Source organism: Furipterus horrens, unplaced genomic scaffold (genome assembly GCF_987537825.1).
Source record: "Furipterus horrens unplaced genomic scaffold, mFurHor1.1.pri manual_scaffold_11, whole genome shotgun sequence".
Taxonomy (NCBI): domain Eukaryota; kingdom Metazoa; phylum Chordata; class Mammalia; order Chiroptera; family Furipteridae; genus Furipterus; species Furipterus horrens.
In genome coordinates this window covers 46934774-46953533 of record NW_028327181.1, presented here as the reverse complement: position 1 = coordinate 46953533, position 18760 = coordinate 46934774, and the positions used below count along the sequence as shown (strand labels likewise).

The following is an 18760-nucleotide window of genomic DNA, read 5'->3' as shown; positions in this document are numbered from 1 at the left end:
CAAGTCAGAGCAGAAAACTCCCACCAACCGGCCCCCGTTGAGAAAGCCACACAGTAGCCTCAGAACTGCAGTGGGACCAGAGCCAGGAGCCCACTGCCTGCAGAAAGGCTGGGAGACGGCAATGCCATCTGTGTCAGAGGGGAAACCGCAGCTGACTGACGTTTGCTCGAGGGATGCAGTTCTGACCTGCTACGAACACATTCTGTGCCTCTTGTGGTCCGGGACCCCCAGTGGCCTCCCCTCAGTGCAAGGCTCGCCTCTTTGAAGTGCTCGTTCTTATCTTTAAGAAACACTGAAGTGGCCTCTCGGGCCACAGCTGAGCTAAAGGAGAGGGAGAGGTATACACAGAAGGCGAAAAGGCCCGGACAATGCTTCTTGTGTTGGCAGGGCTTCCAAATGGGGCGTGTGTCTAACCAGCCCTGGCATGAAACATGCCATTGTCGCCACGAGGCCAGCTGTGCCCATATTTCACTGGCAAAGAGAACATCAGAGAGCAGCATTCTGTCCACGACCAAGAAGGGCAGAGAGAGGCAATGACTGACCAGATGGATTAACTTAGATGACACTCGCCTAAGGGGAATCTCAGAGGTAAATGAATCTCAGTTTTGCTTCAAAGACCAATAAGCTTAGATTCTTACAAACTCAAAGACAGGATATACACTTTGTAACTGCTGCTGTCAGGAGACTGACGTTTCAGGGAATGCATTACTGCAAGGCCGTCTGTGTGCGAAGCAACGGATGTGCCCCGAAGTCCAGAGCAGGTAATGCCGTAACAGAGCCCCAAACGTCGAACACCGCTCCCGTAGGCGGGCTGTGACCCGCCTTCTCCGCAAGCAGTACGTGGAAACGCATTTCTGAAGGTTCACATGATGAAGTGAGCGGCGCTGCTGTCCCGCGGGCGAGTGCTCTGCCTTCCCACCGAGGAGCAGCCTGGGCTCTGGCGGTGGCAGGGGGCACCTGAGGCTGGGAGTGCAGGTCCTCTTCAAGTGGAAGGGCACAGGCCCTGTCCTGGCAACGTAAGAGTGCTGGGCGCTCAGGAGTTCCCAAGAGTTTCCACTTGCGTCAGGACGGCCGGGTCTGAAACTACTCCCGGAAAATGCTCCCTGAAGCCCGTGTGAAGGGGAGGGCTCAAGCCCCTTTAACAAGGACAGCAACTGCAGGCGACTAAGTGGAGCCAGGAGTTTTTGGAAGGGAGCAAGAGGCCAAAGGCAAAGGAAGAGATGGTGGGAATTCTCTAAGTTTCCTCTCTCTCAGTAAACATGTAATGAGTACCTACTGTGTGCAGGCACTGTTCAAGGTTCTGAGACCATGCAGATAAACAAGACCTGGCCCCTACCTTCAAGGAGCGAGCGGCATTCAAAAGCAGACATGTGCATAGAAACTTCCAATATGATGTGACTTTAAGAGAGGGAGAGAGAAATACACTGGGTGCCCTGAGAGCCCGTATGGGCCCTGAGCCCAGACTGGGGGCCTGGAGGAGCCTGACCAGGACACAGGGCTCGGCCTGGGACAGAAGGGTGTGGAAGAGTTAGACAGGTGAAGGAAGGTTCCCGGGAAGGGAGTCCAGGTGGAAGGAAGAACACTGAGCGAGGCCAGGAAAACAGAGAGCTTTGTGGAAACCACCAGAAGGTCCGATAAGTGTCCCATGATCCAGGGAGAGCAGCGTACAGTGAAGCCAGGAGCTCACTCGGGCCAGGGAAGAGCAGGCCTTAACGCATGCTGGAGAAGTTGCGGGGAAGGGCAGCTTCAGCAGAGGAGAAAGCATGAGCAGATGTGAGTTTTAGAAAGATCATCCGGACCACAGGGCGCGACACAGACTTAGGGATGGGGACCGGGCAGGGGACAGAAAGGCGCACGAGTTGGCGTCCGCACAGCTGCGATGCTGTGAGTAAAAGAACGGACACCGTGTCTCTGCAGGACGCTACACAATGGCAGGACTTGGTGGTGGACTGGATACGGGGGCTGGGAGGGAACTCTGGCATGATTGTCTGGTGCGGTAACCTAGGTGACTGGGAAATCGGTGAAACTTGGAAGCCAAGGAAATAAACAGTTTCGGGTAGAGACTAGCCAACAGCGCTGAGCGGAGTGGAGGAATTCAGCACATGACCTAAAAGTGGCCCTTGGTAACATGCCAAGCAGCGCCTTTGAGAGCCTGGGGCAGAAGCCAGTGAAGCTGGCAGGAACGTGACCACCAGGTGAGACCGCCGGGCGGACCGGCAGGAGGTGCCTGCGTGCCATGTTCCCCTCCTCATCCTTAGGGTGATGGGGGGCAGGAAGAGACTGGAAGGTCTGTTACCCTGAAAGCACTGGGCTCTATGTCTGAGCAACACACAGCCTTCTCGGCATTGCTCGCCGGCTTCCTTTTCAGCATCCAAGTGACCCTGCAGCCTAGAAAGTCACCCCCGGCGTTCATGATTCTGACCTGGGCACGGCCAGGGCAGCACCTGGAATGGCCCTCACAGAGAGGGCTTCCACACGTGGCATCCAGCTGCAGCTGTCCTTGCAGTGCTCCCAGCAGGGAAGGCACTTGATTCATCCCCCGAGTTCCTCTATCCTAAAGCCCTATTAGCTGTATCTACAGCAGTCTGTCTGACCAAAGAAAGCAAATGGAAACAGTTCAACGCACTCAGGAGGCTCCCTCTCCCATGTTTCCTGGTCCTCTTAGTTACAGTGAACAGGGACTGCGCATGTGGCCTGAGTTTGGCGCTGCCGATGGAACACGATTCCACAGTCACCCAAGGAGCAGGAGGCTCGGGGCCTTCTCTGAGGTGGCGTGCGCAGAGCTTGCTGGCGGGCGTAAGTAGGGAAACAAATAAAACTCGCGCATCTTTCCTTCACCTCTCCATCTATCTGAATTTCTCGACGTTTTCCCCCCTAGCGCAACCCGGCAGAGCGAGGGCAAGGGGACGGCTGCCTGGGACAGGCGGCTACCAGCCCTGACAGTAAGAATCATACAGGGTAGGGGGGCTCTCCCCTGAGGAAGGGGTGGAGGAGAATCAATGGCTCCTGAATCGGAGGAGCGGTCTGTGGAGAAATGTCGTAGAAGAACTGGCAGAGGGGTTGGGGCCAGTTTAACGGCCACCCCAGTGCTTCCCGACCCTCAGCGAAGCTCAGAGCCACCCAGGGAGCGGCCCCACCTAAGAGCTCTGAAGTAGGACTCTCCGGGGATGAAGGCTGGGTACTGCCCTTTTTGAAAAAGCACTCCCTCTTTGCAAAGGTAATTCTGACGTGCAGCTAAGATCGACAAGCACTTGACTAGATGAAGACACTTCTCGGTGGGTCTTTAGGAAGCAGCCAACCTGCGAAGTGTGTAATTAAGGAAAGATAGCTTTTAAATGTGAGGCTTGCATCTTATTATGACATGGAGAAAGGATGATGCAGCAAAGCAGGTGGACCTATAACCACCGGCAGGGCTGTAATCTAGAGCAAGGCAGAGACAGCTCCTAAATCTCCAGTCAGCGCCAAGAACACCCCCCTCCCCAACACACCTTTCACCTGCCTTTCCTGCACCCTCAGGAGGAAGGTCTGTAAAGATCCCAGCCAGGGCCTCCCAGAGAAGCTGTGCCTGCAGCTGTGGCTGGGCTGACCCCCTGGGGGTTCTGGTGGCTTGCACTTCAGAGGCTTTGGGCTTCGAGGATGCTTCAGCCCTGCATGGCCCTTAGCTGCTGGGCAGGAACACTTGGTTTTACATCCCATGATCGTTACCTTCTTCTTCCTGCCTCCTTCCCTCCCTCCCTCCATCCCTTTCCTCTTTTTGTTTTTCATTTGTTGCTTTTCTGATTTGTTCCTCAATAATAAGCTGTAATTTTAAAACTCCAGCAACTCTTCCCTACTTTCCTCTCTAGTTACAGGTTTCTGAATGGGTTGTGAATTGGGAAACACACCTAACAAAGCTGGTTTAGGATCATCAGACATTAAGAGTCAGGAAACCTCTACTTGCCCCGAGGGCAAGTTCAAATGCTCCATTCCAGGGACCTGAGGTTCCTAGGAGAGGAACTTTCAGATCAGGTGACAGTAGTAAACAATTAGAAGCAGGACACCCTAAGGACTCACAACTGCCATTTTGGTTCCACATTTCTGATTCAAGATAAAGTCCTGTTCAAATAGGGACAGTTAAACTGACACACTGATAACCCAGAAGCTGGTCTTGTGAGAGATAAGCAGCTAGATCTGCAGAGTGTAAAGGAAGAACTCATGTGCTTTTGAATTCAGAGGCTTTGATAGCAGAGTTCTAAAAGGCTGATACTGAGCTCAGAGGGGAACCAAAACAGCGAAGTGAATATGGATAGAAAATCTCAACACCTAAGAGATTTCTACTGAACAAAAATCTTTAATGTACAGTGCGGTGACAGCGCGGCATCTGTGACTCAATGGTCCTCATCCCTGGACTTTGGGTTTTGACTTAAAATGAGTTGTTAGAGAGACATTGTTACAGCATTTAAAGCTGAAATATCTCCATGGGGAAAACGAGGAGGAAAGTGCTGTCTGCTCTGAGAAGCTCTTTCAATAGCAAAGTAGGTTTTCTCAGCCCACTATTTCCGGTTTAGTTAGCTCTACAGTGGAGGCTCTCTCGTTCATCACAGATGTGTGGAAACGCAGGGATGATAAAATGAGGCAGATTTGCAATGATCTTCCACTGTAAGTCAGAGTCAATGAAAATAACACAAAAATCAGGGTTTCTACCTTGGATTTTCTGTTCCTTAAAAATGCTGGTGTATTTTGGATCTCTAAATATAAAGAGGTACCTAGCTGTGCTACGTCCCTGTGGTATGGGAGGGCGAGTAAGCATTTGATTTCCTCACTGGGTGACCTTACGCATCCAATGGATTCCCTCCCAATGCCAGTTTATTTATCAGTCAACTAACAAACTTGTATTGACCAAATAGAAATATTTTATGAAACTTCCACTTCCTCAATTCACATTACTTCATCTTGAGGATACACCCATGGATACAATAGATATAATCATTTAAATTTATGTCAAGCTTACATGGTGAGCCAAAGAAACTCGAGAATACATTTTTCTTTTGTATATTGCTCTGGAAATGGAGTGAATAGTGATAACTCTGCTTCTAACAGACCTAGAAGTGACCTCTCACTGGGTAGTTGGTAATTTAACAAGCTGATGACAACCTGGGAGCTCGGCTGATGTAACGAAACTGTGCCAGAAGCAGAGCATGTCTGCTTTGAAATCCTAAAACTGTGCACATTAAAATGTTCCATTTAAGTATTTAGTGAGAAGTGGGTCTCCAGGTTAATTTTTTTTTTTTTTTTCAGGAAAGGTAACTCCAGCTTCTAGAGAAGGTCATCAATATCCAGCCTCAGGCTGTGTCTTATCACACGGCCACGTGTAAGTCATTACATCACCCATCCATCCAGCCAGCCAGCCAGCCAGGGTGCCCCGGCTGTTTTCAGCCTCCAAATGACTGTTCGTAAGCGCAAGGTGGTGACTCAGCACCGTGGACATTCTGACAACCAACTCAAACAAGAGATGCTACGCCACTTGCCTACTCACACAGCCAGAATCTAGAGCATCTCATGGTACCCAGATGTCCTCTGGTCCACATGGAGTCAGTGATTTATTAACTTGGACTATAGAATCCACCACCACATATTCCTCTTACTTCTCTCCAATGTCCTGCTGGCCCAGTCAGTCAGCAGCCAATGGACAAGGGATGAGTCAAAGGAGTAAGACACTGGTCAGAATCTAGAGGCAAACTTGGACGACGTTGCCCTCTAAGGTAGAAGCTTCTAGGACTCTACACATCATACATATGGACAACGTGTCCAATGGGGGAACCTGAAGGCAGTTTAGGGAGGATATAAAGGTCTCTTGTGCATTGTCAGGGTCCCATGTTTGGAAATGATGGCAGGTTACCCAATGGGGCCAAAATGAAGACACCCGCCAATGACAACAATAAATCAAAGCCCAGTGCAACCGAGGAGCCAGAGTAAAGGAGAGGAGGAGTTTGTCAGTACGGCTTCAGCACTGCTGAGAGTGAGAGACGCACACTGAGAACAGCCTTGGCGGCTCTCAGCGTAACATCAGGCCATGTTCTGTGCCGAGGCCGATAACACGGTGTATAGGAATCCGTCCTCAAGCCTGGCCTCTGCTGAACTGATGCTCTCAGCACCCACCTCTGATGATGTGTCCAGCTTGTAGCTTCCTCCCAGGCCCCTGACCCCTATTTCCTGTGCACTTCATTCCATGAAGAAGTGGCTTGTTCCCAAATTCTAAGGTACACACACACACACACACAGAGACCCCTGTACTTTATGAAAACCATCCAATGGGCAGACTCAGAAAAATCAATCATTCTGGAGCCACATCCTTCTACCAACTGCTCATTCCATGGCCTTGGGCGGGCCCAGCTTCCACATAGACTTTATTGTCTCCACTTACCAGCAAGGATTTGGAAGATCCCAGTGAGGTAAAAGCGACCCCCCTTGGTGAGGGTGAAGAGCTGGCAGAAGAACAGGAACAGGGACAGGACACTGAAGATGACGGACAGGATCATGGTGGCCTGGACAGACTGCAGCCATTCTGGAGGGAAGAGACACTGCGTTAGGACGAGCCGGCCACGGCCAGGGCAAGGCTCTGTCACGAGGAGCGCGGGCCTGGTGCACCATGCCCCTGGAGAGCCGGTCCTGCCAGGCAGCACAAGCCCTCTTTTATGAGCAAAATCAGACAATTCGCTTCTGTATGCCTAAAAGTCAACTGTGGGCATTTTAAGAAAGGGCTGTAAGGAAATAGCTACAGTAATATCACTAGCAATATGCTGAATTGCCTTCCAGTCTTTTTGCCAGATGTGTTACAACATCATGTATCTATTAAAAGTGGGTCTGAACCTGCCCACTGCCTTCTCTCTTCTTGCCCTCAGAGGTTTTTGAAGGCCTTATTGGAACTATTTATGACAGGAATAGTTTAAGACCACTGTTAAAAATATCAGCATCCCCCAAAGAGACATAGATACCTTGGGGATGGATGAGGATAAGAAAATGGTAGAAAATTGGAACAAAATGCTGTTGGAAAGGAGCTATGAAAATCCATTTGCTCAGCCAGGCTGTATCTTTTATTGGTCAATCTTGATCTTCATCATAAAACTCAGCACAGAGCAGTCTGTGCTCAGCCAGATCATGTGCCCGGTTCATGTGCCCGGTGATCATGGATTACACTTCCACTCCTTTATTAAAGCCCCCAGCCTTGGATCAAATCTCTAGGCCTCCCTCTGTAATCAGGCAAGGAAGAGAATTCTGTCCTTCACCATCTACTGCGATACTATCATCTCTGCAAGGAAGGAGAAGAGGGCACAGGCTGGGTTCAGCACCACAGAGGGAAACCTACAGTGTCCGCTTAGGAGAGCTGCGTGTGGCATTGCCCCCCCATCACCTGCGTCCTTTCTTCCAAGTGCCAAGGGAGCACTGGGGCAGGCAGTGCTCCAAACAAGGAAAAGCAGCCGGAGGAGCCTCAGGTCTTAGCTGCCCCACTCAGGAACTGACTGATGTGTCACGGCTTAGAGAAAAGCCCATCGATGCTTAACGCAGCGTTCAAAGCCATGAAATGTGACTGGTTTATAATCCTGACTGAATGCAATAAACCTGGTTTGAGTTACAAGTGGTGGCTCATGGCAGCTCAAGGTGTTGGTTAGGTTAACTGTCACTAGACCTTCACAGACATAGACTAGAAGCATCTTAGAGTTGGAAGAAACATGAGAGCTCAACTTTGTACTGAAAGACTTCCAGGGATATTTGGAGGAGCCCAATTGGCACAGCCAAGCCAGAAGGCCCTTGATTCCAGTCCAGTATTCTTTTCACTGCAACAGAACAGGTGCTTTTTTTTTTTTTTTTCCAATTTCTTTGTCAATTAAGAAAGAAACTGATGTCTAATGGGTTGTGAGCCATCCTGACTTCATTTTTATATATCCCTAATAAAATGTGTTTGTCTATATCCTGCACAGTGTTCTCCTGGAAGAATAGTCTGCAATAAAGCTAATGTTGCCATGATATTATTTTTTAAAAATAAATCAATTATCCAGCACTCTAGTAGGTAAAGCTAGAAACATGAAGAAATCTGAGATGCAAATCCACAACTGGAACAAAGAGCGATCTGGCTGTGCTGGGGAACGCCCTTCGTTTGCACCTGCAGGACCGTGGCTGGTGCAGATGATGCCAGGACTTCCTCAGTCTTTGCCTCCACTGCCATGTTTAGAGAAAACTCAAACTCTCCTATGTTAAATCTACCTGAGTAGGGAGAATCCTTTAGACTAAATAATGCAACTAAATCCTTCTCAAAAATTTGTTTACCAATTGTTGGAACGTTAGCCCCAACCCCACTACAACTGAGATACTTTGCCAATAGTTGCTCCTCAAATCAAATCAGAATTAGAGGATTAAGAAAGTTTTTATCCAATGAGCATTTGTTAAACGCCTACTGTTTTGAGCCAGGCCCTTTGGTTGGTTCTGCGAATACCAAGTTGAAGAAGAAGGTTTTCAACCATAAGCACAATAAGTAAAACACATAAATGAAGATAGCACATTCAATTATATCATCAATACCAATACATGTGAATGGATTCAAGTCACTTGTCATATGGTGTAGAATTTCATCTTGAATTACATAATTCTTATCTATAGTCTTATACAAGAGAGACACCTATGTCAAGTCAAAAGTCAAAGATTTTTAAAAGAAGCACCAGGCAAATATTAACAAAAAGAAAACAGGTATAGTAATAATAGTATCCGACAAAACAGAATTTAAATTGAAAAGGATAAAAGTGGCCAAAGAGGGATATTTCATAGTGAGGAACGATCCAGTTTACCATGAAGAAGCAACAGTCAGAAACCTTCATGCACATGACATGAACTGGAGAAAGTACAATGCAAAGAATAATTAAAGTATGAGAAGAAATTGATGAAGGTATAATCATCGTGGAAGACTTTTGCATACCTCTCAGAATAGATAAATCAAGTAGATCAAATATACAGTAGGATATAAGTTATTTATATAAAAGGATTAACCAATTTAATTTGATAAACATATAGAAAATTTGTATCCATATAACAAGGACAAAATTTATTTTCAAACATACATGAGACAGTCTTACAAGCAATGTTTTTAGGTAACAAGAAAATCTCAATAAATCTCAAAGAAAATAGACATAATATAGGTACAACTGAAAGCAAACAGGAAGTAGAAATAAAAACCAAACTAGCCAATATAAGTTTGAAAATTTAAAAATAGTATTCCAGATAATCCCTTGGATAAAGAAATCAAGATGAGAAGTAAAAATTTCTTCAGGAAGGAACAATATTGAAGAATATTACTAATCAAACCCAAGCAGAGCAATCTGTACAGCCATAGAGGATTCACTAGAAAGTAATGAAAAAGGATGAACTAAACTTGGAACTCGAGAATTTAGAAAAGAAAGAATTAAATCCAAAATGAATAGACTTAATAAAAGCAGAGATTAATAAAATAGAAAAAATATGACAAAAATATTGTTGATTAAAGAATCTGGATTTTTGAGGGAGGAATCAATAAAGTAAAGTAGATAAATTTCATTAACGTACATAAGAAAAGTGCTAAAGAAATAGAAATATACCAGTTTTCCAGACAGAAACACCGAAAGTTGTAAAGATGCCATTTTTCTACAGAGTAGTCTACAAATTCAATGTGTCAAAAACTTATCTAAAAACAATGAGCGATAATAGGCAAGAAAAAATTTGAACCAAACACAATGGCAAAGATTAAAAACGGACAAACAAACCTAACCAACAAGGCAGGACATCACCTACCAGACGTCAAGCATCTAGATGCCCAAAGCATCTACTATGTTTACATGATAGAGTCTCAGCAACTCAAACAACGTGGCATTAGTCATAAAAGAAAAACAAGCGAGACAGAATGAAGACTTTGGACGTATACATGTGAATTTAGTAAACAATGAACACAGCATACACATCAGCAGGGAAAGACTACAACAAACAGATAAGCGGTGTTGGTGTTCTATTTGTAAAAAAAAAAAAAATTAGATCTCTAGCTCATGTAATTCACAAAATTCAATTCCAGATGCATCAAAGAGCTAAGCGTAGAATTAAAAAGCCATAGAGACATGTGATTCACAAAGGAGAAATATGAACAACCAATAGATATATTTAAAGGTACTCAACCTCACTGGTAACCAGGAAAACTCAAGTAAAATCCACAGGAATGTGATATCAATGTTTATCCATCAAATGAGGAAGAAAATAAAGACTGATATCAACAGAGTACATGTGTGATGAAAATATAATAATCTTTTCGAAACCAGCAGTTTGACAGAATATATTTAAATTTTTAAACTCCTATACTGTAACATGACTCCACAATTTAATCACTATATTTTGGATAAATACGCATACACTCAAAGAGAAATGGATATGGATGTTCATTGTAACATCATTCCTATGAGTGAAAACATATTAGGGTATATCCCTACAGTGGTTAAAAAACCATGAGTCAGAAAATGAATAACCTTTGAAAGAGCTCCAAGACAATGAAAAGAGGAAGGTATACACAGCATGACATCATTATGTAAATACACACCAAAAAACTATAGGTGTATATACACATACCCATGCGTGAATGTGTGTGTTCATTCAAAAGAGCCAATGACATGCTGAACTAACATCAATGGTCACCCGCAGGAACCGGAGCAGGAATGAAGGAGAGTTTGGTTCAGAAGGCCTTTCATTTGATCTATATCATTTGATTTATTGTTAATAAGGAGAATATTTTTATTTATTACTCAATTAAAACCAATTTAAAAGATTACAAGGTAAAGAAGACATGGCAGTCAACGGTAATTTAGGATTTCAAAACTCAGTGAGCTACGAGAACCTGGGCAGGACTGGGTTCCACGCGCCAAGAGTAAAGGGCTCTTCCTCCCCTCTTCTGTCTATTCAGAAGCGACACCGGGCAGAGAGGGAAAAGCAGAGCAGGCCAGGAGGAAGCGGCTGCCAGTCCAGCCCCAAACGGCTGGCTGAATACTTAAAACCCCAGTTGGTATTGTTCAGAAGGGAAGCCCACAAGGCCCCAGGAACTTCCAAAAATCAGAGGACACTGCTCCAAAGCCAGAATAATTCATCGGAGCCGGACTAGACCAATGCAGGCAGCGATGCAGAGCATACACCACACGCTCCAGGCGTGGCAGCTGTTTGATCCCATGTGAGGAGATGTGAACCTGCCGCTGCTCCGGCGGTCATGGGCTCAGGTTAGAACAGGCCAGGCTGGCTCTGCTACCTAGTTCTGCTGACCACCTCTTTAACTCGCCACTTAATGTGTTTCTGGCCTTGACTTCCTCTTCTCTAACGTGAGATGCTCTGTCACAGGGTTGTAGTCGTGCTCAAGCAGAAGAATTGTGATGAAATCCCTGTTGAAGGATTATATTGAAATGGCTGGTGTTGAGGGGCAGGGTAAATACTATTTACAGACTGTTCTAGGCCATGGCTTTCAGGGCCTCTCCCTGTGGGCCACTTCAAGTGATGGAAGGATGGGGACTGCAGTGTTTACACAAGTCATATTATTAGGGCACCAACCAGAATCTCGAAAGTATTTTGGTACAACTTTTATATCAATTCAGATCTAATCTTCAGCACTGGGGTGGGCAACTTATCTGTGAAGAGTTAGATTGGAAATATTTTAGGCTTGCCAGGTCACATCATGGTCTCTAGGTATCTACTCAACTTTGCAACTGTAGCACAAAATTGCCTTATATGCAAATGAATGGGTGTGGCCCATTCATTTAATAAAACCTTTTTGTAAAATCTGGCTTCAGGCTACAGTTTGCCAACCTCTCCTATAGCCCAACAAAGCAGATGTACAGAAAATAATTATTAGAGTTAGATGCAATTGAAACGCTATCAATTATACACCTGTTTGACACAGAGCAAATCTAATGTGAGGTCAACATCCCAAGCTCCAGGGACAAGTTTGCAGTAACCAGCAGGGCCCATGACCAGTTCCCATGGCCTCCTCCAGGCCTTGCTCAGGGCCTAGTAAACCCAGGGACAGCGTTTTAATCTCCAACGTTGGTGCTGAGCACAGGAATGAAAAGCCTTAAAATTCTTTGTAGACCTACTGCTCTAATGAGAGTGTCAGGTCAAAGGGCGCTGATGGTTTCTGGCCATGGCCTTGGCTGCAGGCAGACCCAGCTTACCAACAGATGAGGGAAGGCTGAGTGGCACAATGATCCAAGCTCGCTTAAAGGTCAGATTCCTGTAGTCAGCAACTAGGCAATGAAGGAAATACATCTGCCCCCTCAGCTGTATTCTTAGCCTGGGGCTTACAATCTAGTCGGTTAAGGACCCAGGAAAGAGGAGGTACTTTCCAATGTACCAGTTCTTCAGGGTCCTTCTGTATCTTTTATCACCAGCATGGAGTCCGCCCCCCCCCCACGTCTCACACACACACACACACACACACACACACACACACCCTTGCCCTCGACTCCCCTCGAGCGCCATTTGGGTCAATTCGTGAAAGTTTTCTGACTCCATTAAAGAAGAGGTTTTATTGAAAGTGAAAGAAAGAGTGTTTAAAGAGCAGCCACAACATAAATTGAAGGGGCCGTGGGAGAAACAAGCCTTGAGGAGAGAGGCCATCAGAGGGGACAGACCCAACTGCCAGAGCTGGCACCGCACATCTGCACGATGCCTGGCTGCCCTCAAAAGCACGTGACTAGCCAGGCCTGGCCCCTCCCCTCCCCCTCCCAGCCTCCTACCCTCCCACAAATCCTCATTTTCCTTACTTCTCAGTGGGAATGTCATTCCAGACATAGCTGACTTCCCAAAAGGCCTCCACCCTGAACAATGTGGCCTCTGCGCTTGGCTTCGCCCACCAGCTGGAACATGTGCAGGGCCCAGCACGGCCCTCCCCCAGGGCTGCAGCTTCCTCCCTGTCCAGACCAGCTGCCTGCTTTGAAATAGGATTCAGGGCTCAAGCCAGCTTTGCTGGGTCCCTTGTGGAATGCAAGTCCCAGGGGAAAGCTATAGGTGTGCCTTCAGCCCACAGTCACGGACCTGGAACTCACGTCGATAGGAAAGCCACAGGAGAGGCTCTGTCACCACGATGCCATGGGGGCATGTGAACAAGGGCAAGTCCTATAGCGGGCATCTAGGGAACACCAGCTGCTCAACAGGCGGAAGAAATCTTCATGTCAAGGTGTTTCGGCTAAACCTGATACAATACAACCAGAGGCTTCCTGGTAGGCATAGGAACTAGTTTTTCAAAGTCTAATTTGTATTTGTGCTTGGACACCAGTAGTCTTGTTCTGCTAACTAGTCCTTGAACTTGAAAAGAAAATATCATATAGCCACTGAGCTGCCTGATGCTACCTGAAAAGTAAGGTTTCTTTTATTCCCTGGTTGGAAAACTCTATAGTAACAACAAGATCAGGATAGGTTGTGTTTCCCAAAGAATTGGTGTTGGAACACTTGCCCCACCAGTTGATTAAAAAAAAATGAGGGAGTGGGTTCCATGGTCAAGTATCTTAACCTCCCTCCTTGGACATTACAATGAACAATGAAATAGTAAAGCAGTTTTGTCATTGAGCGGGGGTGGGGGAGGGGGAAGCCTGCTTAACTTTTAAATTTACCAGAGAATTTATTTTTATTTTTATTTTTTTTAAGGACAGCTCACTTGGAAATGCTGGGTTTGGCCACAGAGGTGCTATGACAGTGAAGACGAGAAAGACACCTAACTACCCCACCACGGGCTGTACTGATGCAGAACATACAGGGGGTTTTATTGGATGTTTGCAAGATCTTTGGGTCTCGAAAGCATTCTCCATATAAAAATAATCAGAGGACCCCTAAGAGCTAGAATCAACACGGGCCCCACGGAGCAGCCACAGCAAAGCCCTGGCACGTTCCTCCGCACGCACAGCAAACACCCTTCTCCCTCCCTGCCTGCTCAGTGCTTCCCGGTTTCCAAGGCCCAGCTCACGGTTGCCTCTGCTCAGGACCCCCGCACGTCACAACTATATCCTGAATGCGAAGAGGCCCCGGCACTCGCGTGCCGTGGGCACCAACTCCGGGCCCCACCTCCAGGCCCATTCGATTAGCCAACCAGGGCCCCGGCCGCAGGTTCCCGGTTTTGTCAGAGGCAGACCCAGTGCAGAAAAGCAAGAACATCTGATGTCCAGTCTGCTGGGTTTTCTACTACAACACACTGTGGGTACTGAGAAGTTCAACAATACGTTTGAAAGCTAATAAATTAAATGATGCTACTGCCTTTCTTACACTTAGAATCCACAAAAGACAGAGAGGGAAGAAGGAAAGGCAGGGCGAAGGGAAAGAGATCGCCTGTCCCCTGCACATCAATGCGCCAAGCTACCCACCCACCCACTTCAGGGGGGTGGGAGACGCCCCTGCCTGCCTTCTAGAGGCAAGTGCTCCGCAGCTGGCCTCCAGGGGAGTCTCGGCAGCTCCAGGGAAGCCACTGAAAGGGAGGCAGGTCCATCTAGAGAAACGAAGACCCCCTCCCTAAAGATAAAACTGGAGTCTCCAAATACTTGAAGAAATAGTGCAGGGACAGTATAAAAAGCTGTAAACTCATTAAGGACAAGGCCCACAATGGAATATGGCCCAGTCTAGTGCATCAGGCATGCACAAAGACAACCAGAAACGGCTGGACCAAAGAGGGGACAGGCTGGGTTTACCGAAGTCATTTCTGAACAGACAACGTCTCATGACATTCCACCCACATCACCGGCCACTTCTTCCCGAGCTCATTTGCTCACCCTTCCTGTACCCTTGAACCCCCGGAGCAGCACAAGACTCCGCTCTGGACCCTGTTCCAGTCCTCCTGCCCTCTCCTCTCACGTGCTCCCCCTACTCATTTTCTTCAGCCCCATGACATGCAACTCCCCCTGTATTCGAATTTCCAGCCCGGGCCTCTGCCTTGCGCTACAAACGTCTAAATCTGTGTGTTTTGCTCACATTCCACGCCCTCAACATAATTGCCAGGAGGAGCTTTCAAAACACAGATCAAACCACGCCACTCTTCTGCTTAACCCCCTCGCTGGCATCCCAGGTGTGCCTCTCAGCGCCGGTCTGTGGGGCCCCAGCCCCTGCCCTCCCTCTCCTGCTGCCCCTCACGCCCGTCGCCCAGCCAGCACACTCACCACCCGGCCCCTGCCACTGGGGGACACCTCAGCTCTTCCCTGCCTCTCGGCCTCGACCCTTCCCGTCACCTCCTGCCGCCTCTGTCCTGCGGTTCTTCATGTGACTTGCCCTCTCTGGCTTCTACATCTCGGTCCATATGACCGTGAAAGGGAGAGGCCTTCATGGCCAGCCGCTTCCTCCCCAGGGGCGGCTTTCTATCCCATCACCCCGCTTGCCTCCAGAGGAGCACTTTCCACCCCTCGCGTTGTTTGTTTCATGTGTTCTCTCTCTCCCCCCAGTAACTGTGAGCATCACAAGAACAGTGTCTTTCAACTCTGTGTGCCCAGTTCGAGGACTAAATGAATAGGCCACATTGTTAGCTCTCTGCATGAAAAGGACTCTCTTGAAAGGTAGCGAGTTCCCATCCCTGGTAGGACGAGCACGTGGTCGGCATACTGCGGAGGGTCTGAAGCTGGGTGGGACAGGGCGAAGGGATGGACCTGAAGGCCTCCAGGTCCCCGCCATCATTGGGAGTCCGTGTGTGTGTCCATAACTGAACAGCCACGGGCTTCCCATCAGCTCTCCTTCTCACTGAAAACCAAATCTCCAACCTGAGGCCGCATCACGGCCATCCCTGCTCCGGAAATCATACAGGGGTGCTTTCTCCACTCTGGTGAAATACTAGGAATGCAATTTACAGGTTTTAAAAAGCAAAGTCTGTGAGTTTCGAGGGCCTTATGGTTCAGGCACAGGTCTGAATAGCATGCGAGGTTAGCTCCTGGCTGTGGGCATCGGACGAGAAAGTCACAGGGTTCAGACAGCAGCCTTATGACCACCTTCCACCCATGGCCTCTCCCGCCGGCCACACGGGCCTGTGAACTCAAGAACCATTACTTGGGCAGAGATTTAAAATTGCAAAACATGAACCTATAAATAGAGAGGGCCTCCATGTCTTCTAAAGCCTGACCCAAAGCTGAGCCACAGACAAGGAAATGGTCTCATGCCCTTTGACGAAACGACAGTGCCACTGGAGAGACAAACAGGATCGATCCAGAATTACAGGAGACACGGGCAACAGGCGACCCCTGAGCATGCGAGCTGGGGGCTCCTGAGACTGGCAAGATTCTTTCTTTTTTCTTTCTAATTTTCAATCCAGAGCATTGGTCTAATGCTGCCCACACCTGCTGATTGCCATGAGTTTGTCACTGTTGCTTGCAGTGGAAGGACTGGCAACAAGGACTCACTTACGGGAGGGCAGGGGGTGGGGGCTCTGATCCTGGCTCCAGCCCACATGCCGTGACAGAGCAGACCTGCCTGCTGTCACTGGGAAATGGGGGTGCATGTGTGCGGCTGCCTTTAATCACAAGAGGTGGCAAAAGATCAGGGCAGACTGGAGGAAGGCCCAATTCTTCCTTCACGCTTTTGTGTCACGCACGAGCCTCCTCCTTAAAAATGAAAATGCTTCAAGAATGTGTACATTATTTTATGTGCCCAACATCTCAGTATGAGAAAGTTTATTAATTCTTCTGAGATGAGAGGACTTTGTAAGTGGGGACAGGGAATAGGAGACAGATTTTACTGAAGGAAAACTCTGCCTGGATCCTGACACTGTTTGATTCTCTGAAGCTGACCGAAGCCAGACCAAGGGGCAGGCCAAGGCCAGGGCTGTGACTTCCAGCTGCAGGCTTCCAAGTAGCCGGCAGCCAGACGTCAGTCCTCTGACCCTTCTGCGATACACCAGGTCCACACGGATAAAATACGGTGTGGGAGAATGCTTGTGCACATGTGGCCTTAAAATCTGGGTAATTCCCAGATATCAAAACAGAAAGCATCCGTTCACTCAATGCAAGGCAAATGTTTTGCTAACCTTTAGGGCAGTAAATTTTAAACTCACTCATGGTGTAAGGACCCAAGGAAGATGGGTTCTTTCCTTCGGAACTTGGGGAGGAGGCTTGGTGCATTCCCAGCCCCAGATCCCAGCCAGAGCTGCTCAGATCTCATTAGTTTGAAAACCATGGCTCCAGGAACTGGCCTCAGCTGCCATAGAGGGATGTTCACTGCAGACCCCACCGGACAATCCACTTTCTCAGTCAAGGCAGAGAACCTATTTGTTACTCGGTACTCACTTCCTAACCTGAAGTATTGCTGATGGCTGTTTTCCGATTGTGAAAAGAAAGGAGGGCAATCAGGCAGATGAGTAAGGCAGCAGAGCAAAAGAACACAACCAAAGCGCCAAGCATCCAGGACTTAGGATAATCACTGGCAGTATTGGTGTGATTCTACTTTCTAAGATTTCTGATATATTATGCCTTCTATATGCTCTGGACTGTATTCTAACCTGGAATGAAACAGACAGTGAAGAGACATGTGCAAGACAGAGCAGGCCAAACAGAATCCATATGCACCAAACTCCTGCTCGGGTCTGGAAGGCCCTGGAGGCTGGCCTGCAATACTGCCCCCCACTCTCTGTTCCCACTATCCTGACCGGCCCTCGGCTCCTCCCATCCTCAGGGACCTTGCCCTTGGTGGCCCCCCTGCCTGGACAGTCTCTGAGATGCTCATACAACTGACTTCTGATTGTCCTCCAGGGGTCACTCTTCCAAGAGGCTCCCGGACCCCAGTCCGTCTTTATCACATTACCCGGTTTTATTCTCTTTGTCATATCTATCAGCACTCCAAACTACCCCTGATTAGCGACAGTGTCACCCAGGAAAATATAAGCTCTTACTCACTCTTGTATCCTCAGTGTCTACAATGATATCTGGTATGTGGTAGGTGCTCAGTGAAGAGTTCAGAAGGAAAGAACAGAGGAAGAGAGGGAATCCTGAGGCAGGAAGTTCATGATCAAGGAACTAGGAGGAGGCTGGAATTCCAGGATGAAAGGGGGGGAGAGACAGAGGGTGAGATTTCATGGGAAACAGGAACAGGTCATTCAGGTAGATTTCCATAGGCCTTGGTAAAGATTTCATCTAAAGCGTAAGACCAATTAGAAGCCTCTGAAAGGTTTTACTTCAAGAGTAATATGATTAGGTTTGGATTTTTTAAAATATCACCGTGGATTCAATATGAAAAATGAGTTACAAGGGAGCGTGCAGTTAGGAGCTGGGTGGCTGTGCAGCAGCTCTGAAGGTGAAGATGGCTGGCAACTGACATGGGACGATGACAGGCCTGTGGGACCGACGGTGACTAAGAAGGGAGGAAGGAGACAGGTCAAGGTGGACTCGAGATGTTCAGCTTGCTGGCCAGGGCAGAGCCTTCACTAAAAGATGAGGAGCTGTCAAAGGGTGAATCTGGTGGACGGCGGATATGGACTGGTTTGGGGCATCTCTGAGGCACCCCAGCGGAACTGTCTAGCAGGTAGCTGGCTATGCGGGTCTGGAGCTCTGAGAGAATTTGGCTGGAAGAAAAAAATGATTCAAGAGATGCATGAAAGAATGAGTCTGCAGTCATGTCTTGCGAGGTGGGGAGAGAGACAGAGAAAGAGGAAAACATCTAAGGATTCTACATGTTCTGACATGGGTCACTGTGAGCACAGCACTGCCGCTGAAGCCCCAGATGCAGTAGAGATGGAAGATCTGAGAACCCCAAACTGCTCTGAAATTGCATAGGAGCCAGC

General features: G+C 47.9%; 1 protein-coding gene across 2 annotated transcripts in view; it reads right to left on the bottom strand.

The window, feature by feature from the left end:
• PMP22 (peripheral myelin protein 22) overlaps positions 1-18760 on the bottom strand; it is a 30961-nt gene that overhangs the window by 2535 nt on the left and 9666 nt on the right. For both annotated transcript variants that reach the window (XM_090292215.1, XM_090292214.1), the window contains exon 4: positions 6404-6544. In XM_090292215.1, the coding sequence (XP_090148341.1) occupies positions 6404-6544 (141 nt within the window). The remainder of the gene's footprint in view (positions 1-6403; positions 6545-18760) is intronic.